At 42.6% G+C, this 27,650-nt stretch overlaps 1 protein-coding gene across 1 annotated transcript; it reads right to left on the bottom strand.

Moving 5' to 3' along the window:
- Positions 1–28: 28 nt before the first annotated feature.
- On the bottom strand, positions 29–27,650 carry FYTTD1 (forty-two-three domain containing 1). Its single transcript, XM_038417003.1, has 9 exons — positions 27,256–27,650; positions 22,321–22,452; positions 16,510–16,655; positions 14,130–14,242; positions 11,189–11,285; positions 6,280–6,344; positions 5,169–5,243; positions 4,094–4,220; positions 29–2,107 (listed from the first exon to the last, which is right to left on the bottom strand). The coding sequence occupies exons 1-9, from the start codon at positions 27,419–27,421 to the stop codon at positions 2,012–2,014; spliced, it is 1,017 nt and encodes a 338-aa protein (XP_038272931.1). The 5' UTR covers positions 27,422–27,650; the 3' UTR covers positions 29–2,011.

The following is a 27,650-nucleotide window of genomic DNA, read 5'->3' as shown; positions in this document are numbered from 1 at the left end:
CCAAAGGTTTATAAGCAGGCACAAAATGTGAAACCTGTAACATTTTATTTTAAAAAACCAACAAGCTTCAGAATAGATCCAAATGTAGTAACTTCTCCAAAAAAATATCAAAAGGTACAGTGTAAAGCCATCTTTCTCATTAAATACAAACTAGCTTTTCATGATGCATTGCATCAATGTTTTGCAGTTTTGTTGTATCCTGGTACACAGGAAATGTATGCACTGAAACAGGATGACTAACACCACATTACCTAAACTCTAAGAGAAGGACTTTTTTCAACAAAATTTCTACTGGTAATTTAAAAAACCTTAACATTCATGAAGTTTAATTAAATTTTTGCTAGGTATGTTTTCAAAGTTAAAAATAAAGGGTTAAGTACTGAACAGTGTCAAGGATGTATTTTGACTTTAAAACTGCTACATGAAAGAAAGCACTTCCACTGTCAAATGCTCTCAGTGTTAAACTCTTGGGTAAACAACTTGTTTACTCGGAATTTCAGAAAAAGTGCAAAGAAACCACTTTTAAAAAAACTGAATCCATAGTCTTCCAAGCAAGAATATTAAAACTACTTTGCACCATAGACATTTGTGGATGCAGCAAGCCAACAATTCCTTTTATCTGGCTATATCTAAGTCCCATTGCTATGAAACAGTTGAAAATCCACTAGTTTATGGAATTAAAGGTAATTTTACCTGTACAATTTTGAACAGGTGCTTTGTTTCCATTAAGGGTGTGAATGCACAATGAGGATGCTCCAATTTGGCCATCATCCTACAGATAATTATGCACATGACTAGCTTTTACGCATGCTAGCAGTCTCATTGAAGCTAGTGGTATTACTCATGGACATAAAGTTGAGCATGTGCTTAAGTGTCTGCAAAATGTAGGCCTCTTCTCCCAGCAATTTTTCCCCAGCTTCAATGGCAGTCGAGATATTTGACTTTATTTCAGATCAGGCTAATTCTTGATTTCTCTTTGGTATATACAAACAGATGCCATTTGATAGTTTACCTGTGGCTACTTCTTAAAAGACTGAGAAAACCATTTAGGGGCAAGGTATATGACATTAAAATCCAGAGTCTGGGAGGGTTAGGAAACCAAGCATGTTACCCTTTCTTATACAAAAGTCAGTATTTACCCTTATAAAAGGGACACCAAACAAAAATATTGCATTATATTTGTGAAAACCTAACAAAGGAACAGAAGGGTAGAGTTTAAACAAAATGCAAGAGAAAGTTCTATTTACTGAGGAGGCAGATACAATATGAACAGCTGCAGTACAAGCTTCTCCCACACTGCCCAACCCTGACTTGGAGGGACCACTTTTGAGGATGAGTAGTGTAATCTTCATGCCTGTTAAGTACCTGGCCTTTCTGACAATAGTTTTAATTTTTCAAATGAGGATGCAAAAAATTTAGTCTCCAAGAAAGGAAAAAAAAACAAAACAAAAAACCTTGCGTCAAAAGCACAAAGAATTGCAACCAAACCCCTATGAAAGAAAAGGAGGCGGCTATGTCTCGTACAGAAATACTCACACTCAGGCTTTATGCCAAACTGCAATCTGGAGGGAAGCTTTCTGGCAGAGTCTCTGCCCCTCTGAAAAGAGAGGTTTGTAATGGAAATGTTGACACAATCTTCACTATAGCAGGATTTGAGGAGCAGATACTGAATGTCACTAACAAAAATAGTTAACTTTTGCCTGCCGTTTGTACTTGGGCTGTGAAGGAAACTGAAGTAAGTCTATTGCCTTGATCACCAGCTGGGGTTACACAAAACCTGTTCAGATCAGAACACAACACCACTTACCAAGCAAATCAGTTGCCCCATTTTTGCCTAGGTCATTGCGTCTTTTTACTATTAAAAGTAAAATCAATAAGGATATTTAGTTGCGTCAGCATCCTAAGAAAAAGTCTGGAGAACTTCAGTGATGTATTCTTTACACTTCTGACCACTTTCATCCCAGTTTCTCAGATCAGTGGAGTCTTTATATATGTGTCCTTTCCATAGCTTCTAACCCACTGTTACGAAACGGCTTCCTTTGTTCTGAGACAGGGCTGTTCTTTGTTCCTTGAGGATCCCAAAGCGCTCATTCAAAGTCATTCCAGTCTGTAAAACAAAATCATTTCATAATAGAGCTTGCAAAATATCATACTGATCTGTTACAATAGCAAAGTTAGGACAATGAGTATCATCCCTTCCTAGTTCTGCTCAATCAGATTTTTTTCATCCATACTGAAACAGGCATCTAAGGGTTGTATGGAAACAAATACTGAAGATTAACTTATCTTGTTTTCCTTCTTTTTTGCAGTATTTATTTAAAAAAAGATGAGTACAACTATTTATATGAGATTCAAGAACATTAATGCAGGTCAGTAAAGCTGAAAACAGAACTTTTACTACACAGATCTGTTCTCCATACATATTAAATTACATCTGCCAACTTCAGTGACTAATACAGGTTTTTACTATTTTGCACTCCTGTTGTTGTCAGAGTCCACACAGTTGAGAGAGCAAACTGGATTCTATTCTACCTAACAATTCACTTATTGCTTTTTGTTCACAAGAACACTTGCAATATTCATTACATCGTGATAATTCCCACAAAGCAAGATTTGATCTGGAATCACTGAAAGTCATACAACACAACGACATTTTTATGGGGTATTGTCCCAGTATGATTTTCGTTTCACCACCTGTAACATTGACGAGTTACCCCAGTCTGAACTTGTACTTTTGTATTTCCTGATATTCTGAATGTCATTCCTCATTCCCCCCTCTTATTTAATTTTCCTTTTCACTTAAGACACAGCTGTTGCATAACTGTAGAGTGATGTAATTCAGTCTGGCAAATTTGTTAGATACAAAAAGCCCAATTCTGAAGCCATAAAATGGCACAATTTTGTTTTCCCAAAATGTCAGATTTTGATGTGCTCCACTCTGTATACCAGGGGTGGGCAAACTTTATCGCCTGAGGGCCACATCGGGGTTCCAAAACTGTATGGAAAACTGCGTAGGGAAGGCTGTGCCTCCCCAAACAGCCTGGCCCCTAGCCCCATCCACCCCTTCCCATTTCCCCCCTCAGAACCTCCCCACTCATCCAACCCCCCCTGCTCCTTGTCCCCCGACTGCCCCCTCACGGGACCCCCTACCCCTAACCGTTCCCCCGGGACCCCACTCCCATCCAACCCTCTCTTCTCCCTGTCCCCTATCCACACCCCTGCCCCCTGACAGGCCCCCAGGAACTCCCACACCTATCCAACCTCCCCCTGTTCCATCCCCTGACCGCCTCCCCACCCCATCCAATCGCCCCCTGCTCCCTGACTGCCCCCCGGAACTCCCTGCCCCCTTACCATGCCGCTCAGAGCAGCATGTCTGGCAGTCATACCACCCAGACGGAGCCAGCCATGCTGCCGTGCTGCACGGTAGGAGCTGGCGGCACAGCGAGCTGAGGCTGCAGGGGAGGGGGGACAGCAGGGGAGGGGCTGGGGGCTAGCCTCCCCTGCCTGGAGCTCAAGGGCCAGGCAAGGTGGTCCCATGGGCCGGATGTGGCCCGTGGGCCGTAGTTTGCCCACTTCTGCTGTAGACTCAGGAGCCATGGCACTGCACATAAACAAAAAACAATAACTAAATTCCCAAGGAGTTTTTCTTCAATTTTATACACATGCAAAAAAGTTTTTGAACAATCATTGTTTTCAATTCTCATCTAAAGTTGAATCAATCAGATTCACCCATCTGTGCTGTGCAAAAGACATGATGGGGGGAGGGGGAAAAAAAAAGTTCCCTGCTGTCTTCTCAATTTAGGAGTATAGTGTCCTTCATCCAACATCACCACAGTGCTACACAACTCATTAAGTTTTAAATCCTGTGTGAGGTAGATAGGCATAACAGATTTTTTAATAATTGGACCACAGAGGTTAGGTACTTTTCCAGAGTTACACAGCAAACTAATGCCAAAACTGGAAGCAGAATCAATAAGCCTAACTACAAGTCCCCTACTTTTGCCCTAGACAACTCTATTAACAAGGAGCCCCACACCTCTTTTATTTATAAATGTTGAATCACTCCAAGTAAGGGTTAGGAAACAGCTTTTACCTGTTTTCCAACACTGTTGATATCAAACTGCAAAGTAACTCCTTTGGGAATCTTTTTCTCTTCTGGTTGCTCCTTGTTCATAAGAAATGGGGGCATAGGAATACGAGTTAACCTTGGCTTCTGGGAACTGAAAGAAGACTATTTTTAAAATGGCACATTGAATAAAGGTTGATGTAACAATAATCAGGTGTTACTGTCTACAAAGATGTACTATGAAAAGACAGGAGACCACACTTCCAAGTAAACTGCCAATACTGCAACAGAAGGAAGAATTATTAGAATATAGTTGAAACACTGACTGGATAGTTGGGAATGTTTGATTTCAAGGAGGCAGAACATAACCATTCATCATGTCACTGAAAACTATCTATCCACAGATTAAATGGGCTAAAAAGCAGGGAAGGAAGAGGAAGAGAGCCAATATTTTAAAATTAAATATTTGCATATTTATTTTAAACCTCTAGCACTATTGATATATAGTGATTCTTTACTGTCAATTTTACAAGCTTTAGCTACAAAGAGCAAGGCTGGTGCAGTTCCCTTTTGAGGATCGGTACCTCTGACCAAAGGTTTGCTCAGAGTTCTGAAGTTGAACACTAAGAATCTTAATATACAGCTATCCTGTCCAATTTACAAAAAGGAACACAAGAATGTTTGTCTGATTTAAACTCAATTCTACAGTTATCTCTACAAACTAGGGAGGATTCAAGTACCAATTCCTGGACATTCAGTCATTCAAGACTTGGTGAGGGAAGGGGAATTCAGCCTAGTTAGGATGGGGTAGAAGGTGTAGCTGAAAGTTTATCCACTTAGTAATTCTAAACTGCCACAAAAACTTTTCAATTTAAGCCCACACCAAGCTCCTAACTGAGGAACCTCAAAGCGCATCCCAACAATTACATATTATCTGAACACAGATTGAGAAACAGAAAGGGCCTGATCTTGCAAAGCCTCCACAAACAGAACTCCCATTCAAGCCACTGGGAGCTGTAAGTATGGAGAACTTGCTACACTGGGCCCAGTCACAATACCTGGAATTATAAAGAAGGAAGATTGTTTGGAATGTTCTACTCACACTGGGGATGGGATTGCTCCAGGGTTGTCAATAGATACAGTCAGAATTCCTCCGCTTGTGGTGGAAGTTCGCCATCTAGTTTGAAAGCATAGGAATCACTTATGCAGGCTGAAATTCCAGTGTACCATTTGGGCTTTAGATGAAAGGCACATTCCTGACTAGCCACTATTTTAAAAGTCTGTCTAGACTAGACTCTAGAGTTTTCAGAGTATAGGGTGGTATACCAAGACTACATACAACCAGGCACAAGCTACACATCTATATGGACCACTAGCATAGACTGAGCACAGATCTTTGAAGCCACTGAATTGTCCAACTACTCAGAGCAGCTCTAGATGACATTGGTGAAGAGTGCCAACACATAATCCACTCTAGCATTTCAATAATTGCTAGAGCAATGGTGGAAGTTTCTGAAAATACTGAGTGCAGATAAGACCAGGTAGGTCCATCAATCCAATAGCGAGTCTGAAATTCTGTGACATATATCACTCTCATATGAGCTGTCTATTCTTCCTGCTATAGCTTGCAGCAATCCCTTTTACTTATCCATGAAGAGCCTGGGAAGTGGAGATTCCCTCTTTCCTCATAGACATGCCTATCTTATCTTCCTTTCCACATGTAGGCCTGGAAAATGACTGGTCTCACTGATTTTAAACAGTTTTACAGGCTCTGGATTTATAAAGTTGGTACAGTAGCTGCTACATCAACAGGAGGGGAGAAACTGCTGTCCTATATAGAGCCTAAATTAAAGTTTTAAAATGATAGAGCCTTGGGAGCAGAGCTTACTCAGTAGCTCTGAAATTGGCAATACATCCCTCATTCCTGGGGGCATCTGCTGCAAGTGATCCTTCCAGTTAAACCAAGAGCTGCTGTAAAAGCAGGAAGGTAGGCAGGAAGAAGGGAGAAAAGGATGAAAAAAACTGTTTCCCACCAAACACATAGTACATCATCCAAATTCACATCACTACTCAACTCAGAAGCCCACAAGAGAAGGTTCCAGTTGCCACAACAGGAGCAAGTCAGAGTACTGTGGATACAGCAGGACTAAAGCAAAGCAGTTTAAATGAATAATCCCTTAACTGTAGCTCTTCAGCTGAAATATGACACTTACTGGCGAGTTCTCTTTGCTGCCTGATTATCCAGAAGTTCTTCTACTGGCTGCACTTGTGCCTGCACCTGAAAACACAGAAAGATAGGTACAGGATTTGAATACTGTTACACTTCCTGATCTGGCAGTGTGAGGTTTTAAAACAGGAATCTATGAACACATCCATAAGATGTATACCAAAAACAGACCTACAACTGTTCAACTGTGGACGGTCACCTTAGGCCCCAGAATCTCATATTCCCTTAGAGCATAGGCAACTTTTATAAAGGGATTAAAATAAATAAATTTGCCAAAAAACGTAACCCAATAGGCAAGACACGGAGGAGAGAGATTCCATCCAGAATCATAAGGACATAATTCTTGACGTCTGATTTATGTCCATTCAGAATGACGTCAAGAATTATAACATTCAAAAACCAATATGCTCTAATAAATTTGTTAGTCTCTAAGGTGCCACAAGTACTCCTTTTCTTTTTGCGAATACAGACTAACACGGCTGCTACTCTGAAAACTGTAAGGAGAGTGATCACTTAAGATAAGCCATCACCAACAGCAGGGGGGGAAGGAGGAAAACCTTTCATGGTGACAAGCAGGTAGGCTAATTCCAGCAGTTAACAAGAATATCAGAGGAACAGTGGGGGGTGGGGTGGGAGGGAGAAATACCATGGGGAAATAGTTTTACTTTGTGTAATGACTCATCCATTCCCAGTCTCTATTCAAGCCTAAGTTAATTGTATCCAGTTTGCAAATTAATTCCAATTCAGCAGTCTCTCGTTGGAGTCTGTTTTTGAAGCTTTTTTGTTGAAGGATAGCCACTCTTAGGTCTGTGATCGAGTGACCAGAGAGATTGAAGTGTTCTCCAACTGGTTTTTGAATGTTATAATTCTTGACGTCTGATTTGTGTCCATTCATTCTTTTACGTAGAGACTGTCCAGTTTGGCCAATGTACATGGCAGAGGGGCATTGCTGGCACATGATGGCATATATCACATTGGTAGATGCGCAGGTGAACGAGCCTCTCATAGTGTGGCTGATGTGATTAGGCCCTATGATGGTGTCCCCTGAATAGATATGTGGACAGAGTTGGCAACGGGCTTCGTTGCAAGGATAGGTTCCTGGGTTAGTGGTTCTGTTGTGTGGTGTGTGGTTGCTAGTGAGTATTTGCTTCAGATTGGGGGGCTGTCTGTAAGCAAGGACTGGTCTGTCTCCCAAGATCTGAGAGAGCGATGGCTCGTCCTTCAGGATAGGTTGTAGATCCTTGATGATGCGTTGGAGGGGTTTTAGTTGGGGGCTGAAGGGGATGGCTAGTGGCGTTCTGTTGTTTTCTTTGTTGGGCCTGTCCTGTAGTAGGTGACTTCTGGGTACTCTTCTGGCTCTGTCAATCTGTTTCTTCACTTCAGCAGGTGGGTACTGTAGTTGTAGGAATGCATGATAGAGATCTTGTAGGTGTTTGTCTCTGTCTGAGGGGTTGGAGCAAATGCGGTTATATCGTAGCGCTTGGCTGTAGACAATGGATCGAGTGGTATGATCTGGATGAAAGCTAGAGGCATGTAGGTAGGAATAGCGGTCAGTAGGTTTCCGATATAGGGTGGTGTTTATGTGACCATCGCTTATTAGCACCGTAGTGTCCAAGAAGTGGATCTCTTGTGTGGACTGGTCCAGGCTGAGGTTGATGGTGGGATGGAAATTGTTGAAATCATGGTGGAATTCCTCAAGAGCTTCTTTTCCATGGGTCCAGATGATGAAGATGTCATCAATGTAGCGCAAGTAGAGTAGGGGCATTAGGGGACGAGAGCTGAGGAAGCGTTGTTCTAAGTCAGCCATAAAAATGTTGGCATACTGTGGGGCCATGCAGGTACCCATCGCAGTGCCGCTGATTTGAAGGTATACATTGTCACCAAATGTGAAATAGTTATGGGTCAGGACAAAGTCACAAAGTTCTGCCACCAGGTTAGCCGTGACAGTATCGGGGATACTGTTCCTGACGGCTTGTAGTCCATCTTTGTGTGGAATGTTGGTGTAGAGGGCTTCTACATCCATAGTGGCTAGGATGGTGTTTTTAGGAAGATCACCAATGGACTGTAGTTTCCTCAGGAAATCGGTGGTGTCTCGAAGATAGCTGGGAGTGCTGGTAACGAAGGGCCTGAGGAGGGAGTCTACATAGCCAGACAATCCTGCTGTCAGGGTGCCAATGCCTGAGATGATGGGGCGTCCAGGATTTCCAGGTTTATGGATCTTGGGTAGCAGATAGAATACCCCAGGTCCTGGCTCCAGGGGTGTGTCTGTGCGGATTTGTTCTTGTGCTTTTTCAGGGAGTTTCTTGAGCAAATGCTGTAGTTTCTTTTGGTAACTCTCAGTGGGATCAGAGGGTAATGGCTTGTAGAAAGTGGTGTTGGAGAGCTGCCTAGTAGCCTCTTGTTCATACTCCGACCTATTCATGATGACGACAGCACCTCCTTTGTCAGCCTTTTTGATTATGATGTCAGAGTTGTTTCTGAGGCTGTGGATGGCACTGTGTTCTGCATGGCTGAGGTTATGGGGTAAGCGATGCTGCTTTTCCACAATTTCAGTTCGTGCACGTCGGCGGAAGCAGTCTATGTAGAAATCCAGGCTGCTGTTTCGACCTTCAGGAGGAGTCCACCCAGAATCCTTCTTTTTGTAGTGTTGGCAGGAAGGTCTCTGTGGGTTAATATGTTGGTCAGAGGTGTGTTGGAAATATTCCTTGAGTCTGAGATGTCGAAAATAGGATTCTAGGTCACCACAGAACTGTATCATGTTCGTGGGGGTGGAGGGGCAAAAGGAGAGGCCCCGAGATAGGACAGATTCTTCCGCTGGGCTAAGAGTATAGTTGGATAGATTAACAATATTGCTGGGTGGGTTACGGGAACCATTGTTGTGGCCCCTTGTGGCATATAGTAGTTTAGATAGCTTAGTGTCCTTTTTCTTTTGTAGAGAATCAAAGTGTGTGTTTTGTAAATGGCTTGTCTAGTTTTTGTAAAGTCCAGCCACGAGGAAGTTTGTGTGGAAGGTTGGTTCTTTATGAGAGTATCCAGTTTTGAGAGCTCATTCTTAATCTTTCCCTGTTCCGTTGCCAACTCTGTCCACATATCTATTCAGGGGATACCATCATAGGGCCTAATCACATCAGCCACACTATCAGAGGCTCGTTCACCTGCGCATCTACCAATGTGATATATGCCATCATGTGCCAGCAATGCCCCTCTGCCATGTACATTGGCCAAACTGGATAGTCTCTACGTAAAAGAATGAATGGACACAAATCAGACATCAAGAATTATAACATTCAAAAACCAGTTGGAGAACACTTCAATCTCTCTGGTCACTCGATCACAGACCTAAGAGTGGCTATACTTCAACAAAAAAGCTTCAAAAACAGACTCCAACGAGAGACTGCTGAATTGGAATTAATTTGCAAACTAGATACAATTAACTTAGGCTTGAATAGAGACTGGGAATGGATGAGTCATTACACAAAGTAAAACTATTTCCCCATGGTATTTCTCCCTCCCACCCCACCCCCCACTGTTCCTCTGATATTCTTGTTAACTGCTGGAATTAGCCTACCTGCTTGTCACCATGAAAGGTTTTCCTCCTTCCCCCCCCTGCTGTTGGTGATGGCTTATCTTAAGTGATCACTCTCCTTACAGTGCGTATGATAAACCCATTGTTTCATGTTCTCTGTGTGTGTGTATATAAATCTCTCCTCTGTTTTTTCCACCAAATGCATCCGATGAAGTGAGCTGTAGCTCACGAAAGCTTATGCTCTAATAAATTTGTTAGTCTCTAAGGTGCCACAAGTACTCCTTTTCTCCTTACAGTGTGTATGATAAACCCATTGTTCCATGTTCTCTGTGTGTGTGTATATCAATCTCCCCTCTGTTTTTTCCACCAAATGCATCCGATGAAGTGAGCTGTAGCTCACGAAAGCTTATGCTCTAATAAATTTGTTAGTCTCTAAGGTGCCACAAGTACTCCTTTTCTCCTTACAGTGTGTATGATAAACCCATTGTTCCATGTTCTCTGTGTGTGTGTGTATATCAATCTCCCCTCTGTTTTTTCCACCAAATGCATCCGATGAAGTGAGCTGTAGCTCACGAAAGCTTATGCTCTAATAAATTTGTTAGTCTAAGGTGCCACAAGTACTCCTTTTCTTTTTGCGAATACAGACTAACACGGCTGCTACTCTGAATCACTAAAGCAAGTGACTCCACATGGATTGACCCCTACATCTGTGCAGAACCCCACTGAAGTAAGTGGCGCTCACGTGTATCCATGCAGTGTCAGTTGCAGTTAGGGCTCAAACATTTAAAGGAAAAACTTTTAAAGGAACATTTAAAGGAAAAACCACTTTTCTCTTTACATTCTTAGTTATTTGACTGCTACTTATAAGGCTGATGGTTATACATATTTATGGTTAAACCATATAAGTCTATATCAAATCATGATTTAAGGCTAAACAAATCTGCAATTCTGAAGCTTACTGCTTTCCATCCTTCAACTAAAGGCAACTTTAAAAGCCCATACATAGCTTTAAACAATTTACCTTCAAGAAGCAGCTGCACAAGCTTGCTACTATCCTGAAATACACACCCCAACTCCATACACCTCAGAATGATTCAGCTGTTTTTGGGGTACAGAAAGACTCTCATACTGCTCTACAAGAACTTTAACTCAAGATAGGACCAGGTTCTTCCTGCAATGGTAAATATATGGGTCCAAGACCACTTGTAGTATTGTCTTTTCAGAGATCAAAGAAAACACGTCAAATGAGTTTATTCAGAGTTGATCTAGATAGTCTGATCCATCAAATGGGGGGCTGAGGAAGACAATTACATTCGTTTTAGAATCTAGTGCACAATATTTATTTTATTTAAGAAAATTTTTATTGTACCTTCAGCCCCCTCCTGAAGAGGAAAGTTGCTTGACGCATGTCTTTCTGCTGGTTTAGTTTATTTCCAATTCTGGCAAAAGTGGATGGTATATTACTCCTGTAACATTTTACAAAATAAAACCAAAATCATTATCAAAAACATCTACTGACAGCCACTTTTTAGAGAAAAATAGAATACTGTGGATAATGGAGTAAAGAAGCAAAAGTCTCATATTCCCCAATGCATCACTAAGAAAAGTCACACCCTAGCTTCATTTCAACTTCAACTGAGCCTTTCAACTTTGTTTGTCGCAACTAAATATTTAAATGGGATAGAGCGGGGTAATTAAATCTACATTTTTCTTTTAAAAGACACATGGAGTTGTCACAGCTACAGGGGAAACCACACCTCAGACCATTTTTTAGTCTCTCAGGTGTTCCCTTTAGGTGATAGGCCTGGGTTCCTGCACCTCATTTTGAATGGAACCGCCCAGTCCAAAACACACTCAGACTGGATCTCTGAGCTACAGCCCCCCTGGTTCCCAAGCATGTTAATGACACAGGGGTAACTTAGGTTTGACACCTGTAAGAGTCTCTCTCTTCAGGAACTTTTGCATGAGCACAGAAACAGTGTCTTCAAAATAAAGCATTATTTATTCATTCCTCAAAAGGTATTTAGGAAAATGGGCTAACAATAAAAGTCCTAGATGCATGCCTCCTTACCTAAGCTTAACCTTTCTATTCATAGCTCAGGGAGGTCCAGCTTATCCCCATGTCTTGGAGTTGATTTGGGAGAGCCCATCTATTCTGCTCAAAGCTGCGTACTCCCGTGTCTCTATGTCCGTCAATCTAGGCATCAGTTTTTCCTCTGCTGACGACTGGCTTCCCCCTTTTCTCCCAGGGTTGCATTGCTCCCTCTGGGTGTGGAGGCCCCCCAACAGGTCCAAAGTGAATGGACTCAGAGAGGCTCACAGAGGGAGATAGGTGTGCTGAAGGCTCAGAGGTATGGTTCCAGGAGGAGGCAGTGCCTAAGGTTTAACCCCCCTGAGAATGTGACCCCTCCCAAGGAGGGCTGTGGGTCCTCCCACAGACTGTACGGATCCAAGAGAGCATGGGTCCTGTGAGTCTGTGACAACATGGTAGCAAGGATGGTTGCACCCTGTAGAGGATTAGCAGGTAGACAGCAAACTCGTTGCTTTGGTCACAGCATCAAAATGAGGGTAAGTTACCTCTCCCATGTGGAGATGGGCAGGGACCAACCCTGGGTCCCACACTTGCTTGGCTACCTTGCTTGTAACAGCAAGCAATGCACCATATACTTTAGCAGATTTTGGAAGGATTAATATTTGCAATTAGGTAGGGGAAACAGAGATTCAGTGCAAAGAGGTTAAGTGGCTTGCCGAAATCTACACAAATCTGTCTAAACTGATATCAAATCAAGCATTCCTAGCTCTCCAGTCTTGTGCCTCTCTGCAATGTGTCCTGTTTAAATGGTGTTCCTTGAGAGATTAGTATACCAATATAAGTCAATCTTTTAATTTAGCTCTTCCCTCTATAGAGAAAACTGCCTATTTTTAAGTGAGAGATGAATGATAATAAAATTGTTAAAGTTGTTTTACCAAGTTATTATGCTCTAATTGCAAAAACCATTTTGGAAGACAGTAGCAGATTTTTTGTTTTTTTTAATGATGGAAATCTGGAGACCTCCAAGAACATCCACTAAGTTATGTACTCCTGAACAAAATGGGGTGATATGGAAGGGGAGGAAGGAAATCAACTGACGAACAAAGGCTAGGTTGATTTCCTTAGGTGGAACCAGCCCAGCACTCTAATGAAGTGTGTGATACATCCAATATTTGGGTAGAAATAGAAAGTAGTCTGAGAAATATTCTACCCAAAAACAAAAATTTAGCCTTATGCATCTCATGACTGCACAGTCCATATATTTAGCATTTCCACTTGAACAGAACAGTAGAAGTACCTGGTTTATTTTGGCCGAAACTAGAGAATCCCTGTCCACATACAAGAGTTGGATGGACAAATCCCCAAGTCATTTAACTCACGACGGAGTGAGACTACACAATATACATGTTACGCAGCAAGTTACTTACTCTCCTGCAGCCTTTACATTAGAAGGCCCTAGTCTCAATGGAAAGGCTACAGTTTTAAACATAGTATTCAAAAGGTCAAACAATAAGTGTTCCAGGTGTCCCTAAATCTCTGACTGGACAACGAGGGATGAATCACTCAATAATTGCCCTGCTCTGTTCATTCCCTCTAAAGCCTCTGGCACTGGTCACTGTCAGAAGACAGGGTACTGGGCTAGATAGACCATTACTCTGACCCAGTATGACCATTCTTAATTTCTTAAGTGAGCCAGACAATTAATGGGATTCACACCAGTAGCTATGGGGCAAGGTTTAATATTTAGTATGCACAATAATCCCTTGTGTGGTAAACGGTTTTTAAAATGAAAGCATAAGCCACCTTATCTGCAGTTTAACACAGTACATTGGAATAATTTCAGAGCAAACAAAGCACACTATAGTTTTCATGAAACCGAAAATGGTAGAAGATCCTGTAAAGGGTCTTATAGTGAAAGCTAAGTTACTTAAAAGTGACACATCTTATTTAAAGTTACCTGAACCTAAGATTCCATGTATTAACCATTTTTATAGAGCTGGAACACTTGAGCTACATACATGTTAAATGGAGGTAAGTATCAGGTGTAAGTGAAGAGAGCTGCTCCCTAACAGTTCCAGGAAACAACTGATCCCATCATCAGGACACACAAATCAGGGTACTGCATGAGGGCTACTAACTGTACAAAATTCTATCCTACTACTGCTGCCAGTCTTAGCTCTCTTGATACCAAGTCAGCACTGCCAGAAACAGAACTCCTCATCATTATTGAAGGGATGAGCTGAAAAAGGCATCTCAAAACAGCAGTCAGAAATCTCACCTCCTGTTTAATGGGACAGGCCTCCTGAGAGCTGGCATTTGTTTTCTCTGCAATTCAAAAGGCCTCTGAAGGGTCATTTTCCTTTTCAAGACTGGGTAGTTTCGCTGCGTATTCTTTAAAAATAAAAAAAAGAATTAAATATCCAAGTAATAGTTATTTAGATGGTGTCCTTTCACAACTCATTCAAAGTTAATGATATCAATCTAAATCAGTGGTTTTCAAACTCTTTTTCTGATGACCCAGTTGAAGAAAATTATTGATGCCTGTGACCCAACGGAGCTAGGAATGAGGGGTTTGGGTTGTGGGAGGGAGCTCAGGGCTGGGGCAGAGGGTTGGGGTGCAGGGGTGAGGGCTGCAGGGTAGGGCCAGGTATGAGGGATTCACGGTGTGGGAGGGGTCTCTGGGCTGGGGCAGAAATGCAGGGAGGGGGTCAGGGCTCCGGGCTGGGAGTGCAGGCTCTGGGCTGGGGCAGGGGATGAGAGTGCAGGAAGGAGCTCCGGGGTTTCAGGCGGGGCTCAGGGCACAAGGTTACCTCCGCTGGCTCCCGGTCAAAGGCAAAGAGGCAGACTTCCCACCTGTCCTGGCACCGTGGACCGCACTGCACCCCAGAAGCAGCCAGCAGCAGGTCCGGCTCCTAGATGGAGAAGCGCAAGCAGCTCCACGCATGTCTCGCCTGCAGCACCGCCCCCCGTTCCCAACTCCCACTGGCTGGGAGTGTGGAGCCGGTGCTTGCGGCAGGGGCAGTGTACGGAGACCCATGGCCCCCCTGCCTACAAGCTGGACCTGCTGCTGGATGCTTCTGGGGCACAGCACGGTGTCAGAACAGGTAGGGACTACTAGTTTTTACTGGACGGACACCAGGGTCCCTAGGTGCTGAGCAAGGCGACCCAGTGCCATGCATTCCCAAACTTTGAAAACCACTGATCTAAATGTCTCATGGATTACTTCACTGAAGCTAAAAGAAAAGGAGTACTGGTGGCACCTTAGAGACTAACAAATTTATTAGAGCATAAGCTTTCGTGAGCTACAGCTCACTAGTGAGCTTATGCTCTAATAGTGAGCTTATGCTCTAATAAATTTGTTAGTCTCTAAGGTGCCACCAGTACTCCTTTTCTTTTTGCGAATACAGACTGTTCACTGAAGCTGATACCATCAAGAGAATTACCTCTTTGTTATCAAGATTTATTCCTTTCCTCCAAGCCCTCCCCCACGAAAAAAAGTAGTCATTATAATCTAAATTTGACCATCTGTCCAAGACCTTGTTACAAGTTGTAATTTGGAAAATATACTTAAGCATAACTTGAATACCTCTGAAAATATACACCACAAGCAGTTCTAGGATCCTTAAAGAGTCACCATGATTTCAGCAAACTTTGTTAGAAGATGTCACATCAGTTCAACCGTATTTTCCTTAGTGTTGATTCTCCACGTGTAAAACACTTCCCTTCCTCTTATAATTAGCTTGCTGCTCCCCCTGCCTGAATCCTTAAGAACTCACCATCCGCTGTGATGTCAAGAATCACTTCCATAATTTTGATGAATTCCATATTCTAGCATACTTGCCACATGAGATGAACACACCGCCTGGCCTAAGTCAACTCAAAATTAGAACCTTGCTGTTAAGTTAAAAAAAAAAAAACTGCTACATTTGTCTAAGACTTCGTATATTCAGTCCTGGGCCTTGCCAGACTATTTCTACTAGACCAAGCAATTAGTAACAGATTTAGAGTCTGCTACCTCATGGACTACCAGAACTAGATACAAGTTCTGTATGCCATTGGAGAGAGAATCTCAGGTTTTATATGGCAGTTTTTTTCTGTTCTTAACTTTTGCACATCACAAGTAAGCAAAGATTAACTGTCACATTCTGATTACTTTTGTTACTCCCCCACCTGTACTTGTTCTAGGATTTTAATCACTTCAGATATGATTATTCCAAAATGCCTTCACTTCATATGGTACAAAGCATTATATTCTAGCTTTAAGTGTTTGTGATTATAGCTCTAAACTCAAGTCAGATCTGGAGTAGGGTGAGGGAAAAGCTAGATAGTATTCAGAGTTAGGCTATTTTAATGTAATGTTAAGGGCTAGAAACATTGTTATAACAGTATAAATGCATTCAGGTCTAGTAAATCTTTCAAAGAACTGGTCTTGGACATGTTATGACAAGATTTGCAATACCTAATTTAACGCAGATGTATTTTACCAGATACTTGTGTTACCATTATACTATAAATACATTTAGATATTTTAAAAACTAGTCATTCTGAATCTTTTACAGTCTGCTTGTCACACTAATTATTCACTTCTTACTTTAGGAATAACTCTGCCATTGCCAAGCACGGACAGTTATACAAAGGTACAAAAATTATATTCCTACCTTCTCACTAAGTGGTTGTCTGTTCAGAGGACTAATCCCTCCACGTGAACCTAGCACTTTCCTCGCTGCCAAGCCAGTTATAACTCCATAGGGCCGCTTCCTCCCTGTTGCCCTCCTTCTGCGTCCCAAACGGTTCTTACTGAAACCTACAGTGGGAAAAAAGAAGCACTACTAAACTGTTTCAGAAAGAGATACCATAACCTATAGCCTTGGACACATGATATTCAGTGACTGCTAGCTGCTCAGTTACAATGCAAGCTATGAAACAGACGTTTTCAAAGCATGGGGCATGCTGCCCTAAGGGGGTGCAACAAGGTTATCAGGGGGCATGAGGACCTGATGGGGCCTTGCTGAACAGACAGGGTCAGCAGAGGACTCTGCCCAGCAGAGGAAGTGGGTGGAGCTCTATGCAGATTGTCTCGCCAGGATGAGGCTCCCTGGCCATCTTGCTCCCCTACTGCTGCAGCCACAAAGTGGCAGTCACCCTCCTCTTCTGGGGAGGCAGACATGGACTCTGAGTGGGGGGCTGCAGGCTGCACCCTGGGAGTACTGCCCTTTCCCTGACAGACTGAGATCCCTGCTGGCCCCAGCCCTTCAGCACAGCCTCAGGGCACAGAGCCCCATCCACATCCCCTAATGGATAGGGCCTGTGCAGGGGAAGCAGACAGGGCCATGCTGAAGGGCCGGGGGCAGTAGGATATTGAGTCTGGTGGAGGGATGGGCAGTACTCATGGGCTGCAGCCTTCTCTTCCCCTCCTGACCCCGGGCCCTTCAGCGTGGTCTCATTTGCTTCCCTGCACAGGGGGAAGGGGGGACAGGCAGGGAGCCAGGTCCTGGCAGCCAAGGCCACCTGACCACTATAGAGAATGGAAGACTTCCTTAACTGCCACATGGTGAGTACCCCCACCCCCTATTGTACCATTACTTAAAAAGAGGGAGACATGCATGGGACATGAATCTCCGAAGGGGACACAGCAAAAGAGTTGGGGAACCTCTGTCTTAAAGCAAAAGCTATTGGCCTCATGTTGCAGATGATGATGCTATATCACATAAGTCAGTTCAAGATTGGCCTTAAACCAAGAAGATAACTGAACCAACTCCCAATATGGACCATGCAGTTTTGCTTCACTTCATTGATCCAGTGTGTTGAGAACTCTATGGCAGAGAGAGTCAATAGGCCAAATCCGGACTGCCAGATGCTTTTGAATGGACCCTGCAATCTTTTTCCTTATCATTATTGTAATTATTTTCTTCTCTGGAGTCTGGACCTCGACTATACCTTGACAAAGAAATTTGGACCTTGACAAAAAATAGACTACTCCTACTCTATGGCATTTGTCCAGAAACAGTGTTGTAGGATGAAGATTCCACTGTTGGGTGCAGAGTTCCAGGAAACCAGCAGCACCCCTCCAGGTCTATAAACAGTAACTACAGCCGAACAGCACAAAATGGCATATTTTTATTTCAACTTTCTGATCAAACAGCAAGCAACAAGAGTTTGGAAAGTCCTAGCTTATGTAACAGGAATTATACTCAGGCGCAATCTACACTGTCAACATCTACCATCCTGGAGGGCCCAGCTGCAACAGCGGGCTTCACAGCAGGATTCTAACAATTTGGTTTGGTGCTATAAGTGAGACAGAACCACATTTTAACCATATTCCTAAATAGCATTACACCCTGTAAAGACCAAGATTAATAGGATTTGAGAACACAAGTTGGTCTCCCTTCTTCAGTAATAAACCATGTTTTTGCTCTGTTTTGAAAGGAAACACACAGATACTTATAAACATGTTCAAGGACAGATTTTTCAGTATATAATGGACTGGATGTTAGAAACCAAAGGTAGATCCCTTCAGCTTAGGTCAGCAGCACCTAAAGTACTGTAGGTTTCAAAGTAGCAGCTGTGTTAGTCTGTATCCGCAAAAAGAAAAGGAGTACTTGTGGCACCTTAGAGACTAAAATTTATTTGAGCATACTTTTGTGAGCTACTAAAGTACTATAGTTACATCTGACCAAGGCATGGAGGATTGTCTCAAAGTGACTTCCTTCCTATTAGGAGTGGTATGGAAAGCAAAAAAAATGGGTGAAGATTTTTTAGATTGTCTTCCACTAACTTCTTCTGCTCACCCCCAATCTCTTGCTCCTCAATCCTTGACATCCTTCTGAAGAAGCTTGACAGCACATTAAATGACCTCCAGAAGCTCATTTCTGTATTCTGCCCATGAATAGCAAAGGATCTGCTGCAGCATCATTCACCAGGTTCCATGTATTCCATGATTCCACAGTTCCAGTTTACTGCAGTATCCACCCTTTGCCTCAGAATTATGCTCCAGAACCTAAGATTTCATTTTAAGTTTCCAGTCCTCATGATTGTGAAGATCACTTTGAAAAAGTGAAGTGAGTATAATCAATGCAGCAGTTCTTCTTAGTCTGCCAGCTTGAAATAGCAGGTCCAGGATGTATGAACTGTCCTACTCATCTCAAAACTTGCATTTTACAATCATTTTCAATTTGAACACTAATTATATTGTTGATTATTGCATCTGATGCAGCATTAAGGATGAACTTTGCCTGATGTATTAAGTACATCACTGGACATTGAATATCAGCACTTGACAACATTTCATGAGGCTTTTCTTCACTATATTTTCCCCACACACACCTCTAATTCAAGATACTTAAACACATTTCTAAAGTACACAGTGAACACTCCTTACACATTTGATCCAGGCTACCCTAGTAAAAAACCTGAGGCCTGAAACAGATGTGTGGGGGAGCATCCATGCTAACGTTTACAAATGTGTAAAATACCTTGAATTAGGGGTAAAAAAGTATAGTAAAGACTCATAGAAGATGCAGCAGAGCATAGCATAGCAAAAAAGGAATTAGATTCAAGTTACTAAGGAATTCACAGTAAGAAAATGTTTAGTCAATACGTTCCTATTTTGGTTTCAAAGGACCTGGGCAATGAGAAATATCCAAGAACCAGATGTGACAAATGAGAAGAATGTCAATTTTTTTTTTATATATATTGTGTGATTTGATTTCACGGTTCAATTCAATTAACTGTCTGAATGCAGAGAGTTAAGTCAAAGGAACCTGTAAAAGGTTTGTTAAAGAGCCAAGCAAGAAAAGCAATACAATGTGACAAATAAGAGCCTCAGGTACACAGCTTCAAAGGAGTGTTGACATGGCATAATGGTTTTGCCCTTTCCAAACCTGCGCCTAACATCAAAGGGTAAATTAAACCCTTATAGAAGCTGAAAGATACAGACAGACAGTTCAGTGAATGGCCAGAGAGGACAACTAGTGTGTCAGTGAAAAAGCTAACAGGCTGGGAAGACTCATTCAGAGACAGAAAGAGTATAATGTAAGCAGGAACTGCGTTTCTCCCAATTCAGAAATGGGGAGTAAGCCGGACCTGCCTGAGTTCTGGATAGAGGGATTCAGTTTAAGGAAATGTGTGTAGGACTCTTGCTTTGTATTGCAGGCCTGTGCACTTTGTAACTTTGGGTGGAAGAATAAATGCATTGTTTTGAAGAAGTTGTTTGTGAGACACTTCGACCAGTTGCTGTCCCATGCTCCCAAATTTGGACCCACTGAAGTAGTCTTGGTTGGTATCCAAGGGGCCGTAACCCAGATCCTAACCTAAGAGTGGGAGAATTGCACAATTCCACCCCGGGAGAGATAGGCTCAAGGCCTGACATCTGTGGGGGTGCACTCAGACCCCAGGACAGGACAGTGGCGCTGCTGGTTCAATTTAACAGTGTCAATAAAGATGAATTAAAAACAATTATTGCTCTATCAAGGCAGAGATATGATATTTAATATTTTGGGAATAAAGACCCCCAAAACAAGATCAGTGAATGGCAACAGTGCATCAATGCCTGAACAATGAGTCAATAAATGAGTAGCTCTTGATATGCTTTGGAGAAGAACTGTTCAGAGCCTGAAATAGCATCCATGTGAAATGAGTAGGGCTCATTTCCCCACTAGAGGTGATCCTGTCTAGTTGTGCAGGAAAGAACAGTTAGAGCTGATTTTTTGAGAGAGAGAGAGAGAGAGAGAGAGAGAGAGAGAGAGAGAGAGAGAGAGAGAGATTTCAAATCTGAAAAAGTTTTGTGCCACATTGCTTTTTTTAAGCCAGCTCTAGTAATAGTGAATACAAGCCAAAGAGAGCAGTTCCCCAAGAAACTACGGGACTGTCAACATAACTGTATTTAAAAGTCCAATCTGCATTACTAAATGTCATTTAAGATACTTGTAATATTTTCTGTTCTAATTTTCATGTTTGCTGTTAACTTTTTCATTTGGCACAGCTTGGTCAGTGAAAGGAGGCTAGTATATTTATGATCAATTTCCAGCCAAAGACACTTACTCTTTCTCATGCACCTTATTCTAATATTTGGGCTACAAACACAGCAGAGGTGCATTTTTAAAGATTTCCAAGCAAAATTTATTTTAAACTGATGATCAATTTTATGAGTTAGGTTTGGTTTTCATATAAAGCCTATGTTTTGGGACTAAAACACATAACCCATTACTCACACACTATACATACTTGAGTAACAACAAATCAAACACTAATGTATATAACCTTTAATCCAATACTTCTTGTTTCCCATTTTTGTATTAGCAATTGTCTCCTTTTGTTTCTTACTAAAATTCCACTATATCCCTAAGAGGCAGCTTCAAGCTTAAGTTAAATTACTTGCTACAAAACAAAAAAATACAAGTGAAATTTTTAAATGCCTCATAATTCGCTTTAGTACATCATCAATCAAAAGCTTATTATTTCATCAGAATTAGACAGTTTAACTTTGTTTAGCTTCCATTATCCACAGTGCTAAGAAGGTACCTTTCAAACCACTAGTGTCACAGCCACATGTCTAGTTAGCCACCTATAATCTAGGTAGTGCCTCAGAATCTTCTGAATACAGTCTAACGGAAACATTCATCATTACCAATGAAATCTTTAACAGAATTAGATAACAATGTAGACTTAAAATTTTAAACTGTACACCTTACCTCCTCTTCACTGCCGTCTTTCCCTACACCTCTAGTCCACTGTAACACTGTGGGCCTGCAAAGTGAGACCTGGCAAAATCTTGTGAACAAAGGAGGAGCTGGAGCAGCTTCTCTCTCAAGCACTCTGATCCATCCTTTCGTGCATTCTGGAGAGTAAAGAACTCAGATTTCACTAAGTCTCACTTTGCAGGCTTGCTGCATAGAAGCAGTGTCACAGACTGGAGTAGGGTACTGAAATGCAAGATACGTAGATAGTAGTGTCTTTGTGAAAGATCTGATAGGTAGATACAACTTAGTTAATGTAACAGTTTGGTTCTGGTTTACAGAAAGTTTTAGGGATTGGCAAGGACTCCGGGTTTCTCCACCTACAAACCCTGACCATTGTGATATCCCTCTCTCCCACTCCTCATAAGAGGTTTAGAGGGATGTAGTTAACAATATACCGTCAATACAACTTCCAGGAGAAAGCTGAGCAAAGAGCAAGACTCTCTGACTCATGGAAGGAGTGCAATACAGCCACAGCTCCTTTTGTCCATAGAAATCCAAACACTGAGCCCACATGGAAGCACTGACACAGAAAACTTTTTTTAAGCGGATCACAAACTAGAGTTGAATTTAAACTCCACACGACAGCATTTGGAAAAGACTGAGTGAACTATTAAGTCAACCCATACTTTTTCATAAAGTACAAAAAGTGTTGCTACATGGCTTTACTTAGTAGGTGACATTTCACTGCACCGTAATGATGAGAACTGTGTTGTATTTTTGTAAAGTACATACCTGTCTGCTGTTGGATTCCCCACCTGGTCCCCCTCATCCTGAACTGTCGAGTTCCATTCTGTTGAAGCCTTCTGTTCATTTTGGGGGAGTACTGCTTTCTCTCTTCTTTCTTATTCAATTTAATTATATCATCTGTAAAAACAAAGGTTTCATGATACACTTTAGACTTAAGTATTTTAAGTAGCAATAAAATCTTAGCTGCTTTCAATTAAGCCCTATAGCCCTTACTCGGGCAAACTCCCAGGGTCAGTCTTTTAGGAATAATTCTCAACGGGAGAGTAAAGATGGAGCCAGGGCTACTTATTTGGCCCTTCATATTTATTGGTGGGGACGTCACTTGCCACTCACTATTCTTTCCAGTATTTCTCTTGCATTAGGTTCTCTAAGACCAATAATGAACATTAAGCTATCCAGTAAAGAGTCAGCAGTTAGTAGTGCCCAGTGAGTGGCACCAGTTTTTCTGCATTGTACAATTCTTTTACATTGGTAAGTTAGTATTATAGTCAAGTTGCACTACTGTATTCAGCATAGATATACAAAATCTACACTTTTTCCATTTTTTTAAGGGCAACAATGTTCAAAAAGCCTTACTCTGGGCTTTACAGCATTACTCTCATGCTACCATTTGAATAATTTTAAATTAAACTTTCTCCTAAAACAATAGCCTCATTATACAATGTTTTGTGGAATGCATTAATATATATATTGTGGCTATTTGCGGAAGTTATTAAAGTAACCCAAGTTCTGTAGATAATTTTAATAGCTGGAAATAGGTTAAGCATAGCATTTTCGGGCTAACCATATGGAGAAACCAGAAGAATCTACTTCTCAAAAAAAAATCTGTTTCAAATCAAGTGTCCGGGAACACAGTATAAATCAATCATACAAAGTCAGAAAATACCGATGTTCCAGAAATATTATTTCTATAATACTGCCTGGTCTATATATTTTATGCTACATGTTACAATATTTAATAAAAAAAGACAAGGTACTATGACATTCAAACAAAGCAGTCCAGTTAGCACTGGAATTTTAAGCTTCCAAACATTTATTTAGTCCATTTTAAACACATTTTAAAGCAGATGACCCACCTACCACATCACTTTAGGAAATTTAAAGTTAAAAAAAGAAAGACAACATATTAGACTGCAGGCCAACTGACAACTCAAGAATACCTTTGAAAACAGAGACTAAGCAGGTGAAATAATATCTTATTTCACCAACAGAAATTGGTCCAAGACACAAGCTTTAGAGCTCCATAGAGCTCTTCATCAAGAATCATGAACTCAGGCCTTGTCTGTACTTACAGCACTGCAGTGAGGAAGCTGCACCATTCCAGTGGTTAGTGAAGATGCTGCCTATGCCAATGGAAGAGCTTCGCCTGTTTGTGGTACTCTACCTCCCCGAGAGGCAGTAGTTATGTCAACAGAAGAAGCCCTGTCTACACCAGGGTTAGGTTGGTATAACTATGTCGCTCTGCACCTCGAGGGATGTAGTTATACCAACATAAGTTCCTAGTGTAGACCAAGGCTCAGGCCAGGTCTACACTACAGACCTGTCAGTAAACTACATTGCTCAGGCTGTGAAAAATCCACACCTCTGAACAACTTAGTTATAACGACCTTAACTCCTCTGTGTAGGCAGCACTATGTTGATAGGAAAGCTCCTCCCGTCAACAGACCTACCGCCTCTCGAGGAGGTAGATTAACTACGCCGATAGGAAAGCTCTTCACTTAAGCACTACAACTGCACCAATACAGCATTTTAAGGGCTTGTCTACACTACTGCTCACATCGATATAATGTACATTGCTTGGGAGTGTGAAAAAGCCACCCCCTGAGCGATGTCAGTTATATCGACCTAAATCCTGTTGTGTACAGCAGTACGTTGGCGGGAGAACAGCTATCGCCTCTCACAGAGGCAGAGTTATTATGCCCAAGTATGTAGTGCTTCTAGTGTAGATTAGCCCTCGGGACAGACCTGGCCCTCAACGGAGACATGGGGTTTATGTCTCATTACAATAATCTCTAATCCACTAACTCTCCTTCATCCTATGACTGCAGACATGTTAATTGCCCACTTCATTTTGAATGGTTTCTTGCAATCTGTTAACTCTTTACACTTACTAATTTGTTCCACCTACTTCCTTTGGAAAAAATAAAATCCATTTAGGAAAAAAAAAAACTAATTTTGTCTTTCATCATGCTTAAAAGTAAGCTTGATTCTTACAACACGACCATTTGTTGCTACAGAGAAGGTCGTGAATTCCCTAACAGTGCACTTTGGAGATGCATTTAAAAATAAGAGAATGACCATAATCAGATTAATCTGCCTTCATTAGTGAGGGAGACTGAGCAAAGATTAAAAATTGCAGATGGTTCAGAGGAATAATCAAAATAAATTACCAAACTAAAAACCCAGCCTCAGATCAGTAGCAGCATAATATGCGAGCATCAGAAAGGGTTTTAAGCTTTTTTGGTGTTGGAGCAGAGACAATTAACAACTTTTCTGACACCATGACAAATATGGGATTTCATATAATCCATGATCCTGCCAACCCTACAACAGATTACATGCCTTTAGGTGAGGGACAATTGGAATGGATGATTCTGTTTTCATGTAAATTACCCCAGTAACAAACTAAACATGAGACTAGGGAAAATATGAGGAGAATAATTTCCAAACAAGTTGTCACCCCATGATGGCACATTAGCAGTTCTCTGTAAACTATTGCTATTGACACATGCATAGTAAATTATTACCAGATAAAAAACTTGACCCAAAGAGAAAACATTAAAGTGATACCAGAATGAAACAAACTAGGCAACCAAAATAAGTATCTCCCCAGAATCAGTGTGCATCATAAAACACTATACACAAAAATCAACCCCCTATCCTCCCACATTCCTACCTTTAAGGGAGCCCTGAACCAGCGTTCTACAAGTTTTGCCCAAATGAAGGACTGGGTTAGTCACTTGGCAAATCCCATTTGATGTGCAATAAAAATGGGCAAGTTGTAGCCACCGTCATATTTTAAGGTGACCCGCAAAGAAGTTTTTTGCATCTTCATATTCATAAAGGCAACATGAAGTTGTTTCCCCACCCCTCCATTCCCCCCAAGAAAATCTCTTTTACATAACACAAGTCAGGTTGTCTTCTCCCCAGAATTTTGGGAAACTTTATGGTTGGTTGGATAACTAACAGGATTAAGACATCACAGTTTCAAAGTAAAACTGAATTGAAAAGAGATGAATTCTTTTAGGCAGAGTACTTAAACTCAGCTGTTTTGGTTAACCCCAATTAACTCCAAAGTCTCCTTAAGAAGAAGAAAAAAGCTCACTTTCCTAAAGCCTGAAAACCCTGACCACTTCAATGATGAGTCCACCTGTGTTTCCGAGACTCTGCCAATGGGTCAAACACCAAAAATAGGCAAGGCTGGCCATTGCTAAAGTGAGAGATCCAAACAGCAACCTTCCTTCTGTCAGGGCTCCTTCCCCACTCTGAATGAACTCTAAGGTACAGATGTGGGGACCTGCATGAAAGACCCCCTAAGTTTATTCTTCCCAGCTTAGGTTAAAAACTTCCCCGAGGTACAACTTTGCCTTGTCCTTGAACAATATGCTGCCACCACCAAGCATTTTAAACCAAGAACAGGGAAAGAGACCACTTGGAGATGTCTTCCCCCACAACATCCCCCCAAACCCTACACACCCCCTTTCCTGGGGAGGCTTGAGAATAATATCCTAACCAATTGGTTACAAAATCATCAAAGACCCAAACCCCTGGATCTTGGAACAATGGAAAAATCAGTCAGGTTCTTAAAAGAAGGATTTTATTAAAAAAAAAAAAAAAGAGTAAAAATCATCTCTGTAAAATCAGGATGGAAAATACTTTATAGGGTATTCAGATTCAAAACACAGAGGATCCCCCTCTGGGGAAAATCTTAAAGTTACAGAAAACAGAAATAAACCTCCCTCTTAACACAGGGAAAATTCATATAAAACAAAAGATAAACTAATCCGCCTTGCCTGGCTTACTATACTGGTTGCAATATTGGAGACTTGGATTAGGATGGGTTGGAGAAGATGGATTTCTGTCTGGCCTCTCTGTCTCAAGAAAGAACAACCCCGTAAACAAAGAGCAGAAACAACCCCCCCCCCCAGATTTAAAAATATCTTGTTCCCATATTGGTCCTTTGGGTCAGGTGCCAGCCAGGTTAGCTGAGCTTCTTAACCCTGTACAGGTAACAGGATGTGGCCTCTAGCCAGGAGGGATTTTATAGCACTGTATGCAGAAAGGTGGTTACCCTTCCCCTTTATATTTACGACACCTTTTATGGGGGAAAAAAAAAACAGCCCTTTATATAATAACAAAAAAGGGGGCACAAGCCTGGCTCACTGCACTAGGCCTAGTCCCCCTCCCTGAATATTTTCCTCTGGAGGGCATGCCGGACCAGGCCTTCCTCCCTTGGGGGAAGGCTGGGCCCCCCGCTTGAGCCAATGGGCCTGAGTGGGACCCCCAGTTCCCCAGCCACGGTGCAATGGGTCCTACCTGAGCTGCAACGCGTGCCAGGCCCCCGGGCCTGAGCCACCGGCTCCCCACCCCACCGGGGAAGTGGGCTCAGGAGCCGCCCCCTTCCATGAAGTAGGGAGGGACGCGGGGGACAAGGCCCAACCGCACCCCCCCCCCAACCCGCCTTGGACCCGCTCACCAAGCTAGCCCGGCCCAGTGCGCCTCCCCGCCCCTGTCAGCGGTCGGCTCCGTGCCGGTCACACACGGTCCGGTCCGCGTCCCCTCCCCCGTCACACGTGGCTCGGTCCGAACGATGACTCCCCCCCCCCCCCGCCGCCGCCGCCCCGGCCCGGCCCGGCCCGCGCCCCAAAGGCGGCGGACTCGTGAGGGGGCCGAAGCGGCCCGGCCCGCGGCTCTCCTCACCCAGCGACATGTCGATCTTCTCCAGGCTCTCGCTGCTGCCGCTCCGGGCCGCGGAGAAGCCCAAGGGGGTCGCCCCGCCACGGAACCCGTTCATGGCCGAGCTGAGAGCCGCCCCCCGTCCCTGACTGAGACAACGGCCGCCCGCTCTGCGCACGCGCGGTAACATCCGACCCCGCTCGCGCGATTAGACGGGGAAGGGCGCGTGCGCATTCAATAATTCGCGGGGGGGGGGCGGGGAGGGGTCTGCGCATGAGGTCTAGTTTCCTCCGGGAAAGACCTGTGGTCTGAGCCTCAGTACGCCCCCTACAGGTCAGGAGGAGAATGCCAACACAAAGTAGGCTAGTGACTTCCCAAGGCGTCCATGTGTAAACACCCTCGTATACGACTAAAGACCC

This window comes from Dermochelys coriacea, chromosome 9 (genome assembly GCF_009764565.3).
Source record: "Dermochelys coriacea isolate rDerCor1 chromosome 9, rDerCor1.pri.v4, whole genome shotgun sequence".
Lineage (NCBI taxonomy): Eukaryota > Metazoa > Chordata > Testudines > Dermochelyidae > Dermochelys > Dermochelys coriacea.
Note: the sequence above shows the minus strand (reverse complement) of the source record. Positions and strands in the feature narration are given on the sequence as shown.

Bases quoted from the DNA above. Each gene is read 5' to 3' on its own strand.
- FYTTD1 (XM_038417003.1), bottom strand. From the start codon at position 27,421: ATGTTACCGCGCGTGCGCAGAGCGGGCGGCCGTTGTCTCAGTCAGGGA. The intron at 4,221-5,168 runs GTGAGTAGAACA...GTCTTCTTTCAG, and splicing joins GGAGCAATCCCATCCCCAGT to TTCCCAGAAGCCAAGGTTAA. The intron at 2,108-4,093 runs GTAAAAGCTGTT...TTTGTTTTACAG, and splicing joins TCAACAGTGTTGGAAAACAG to ACTGGAATGACTTTGAATGA.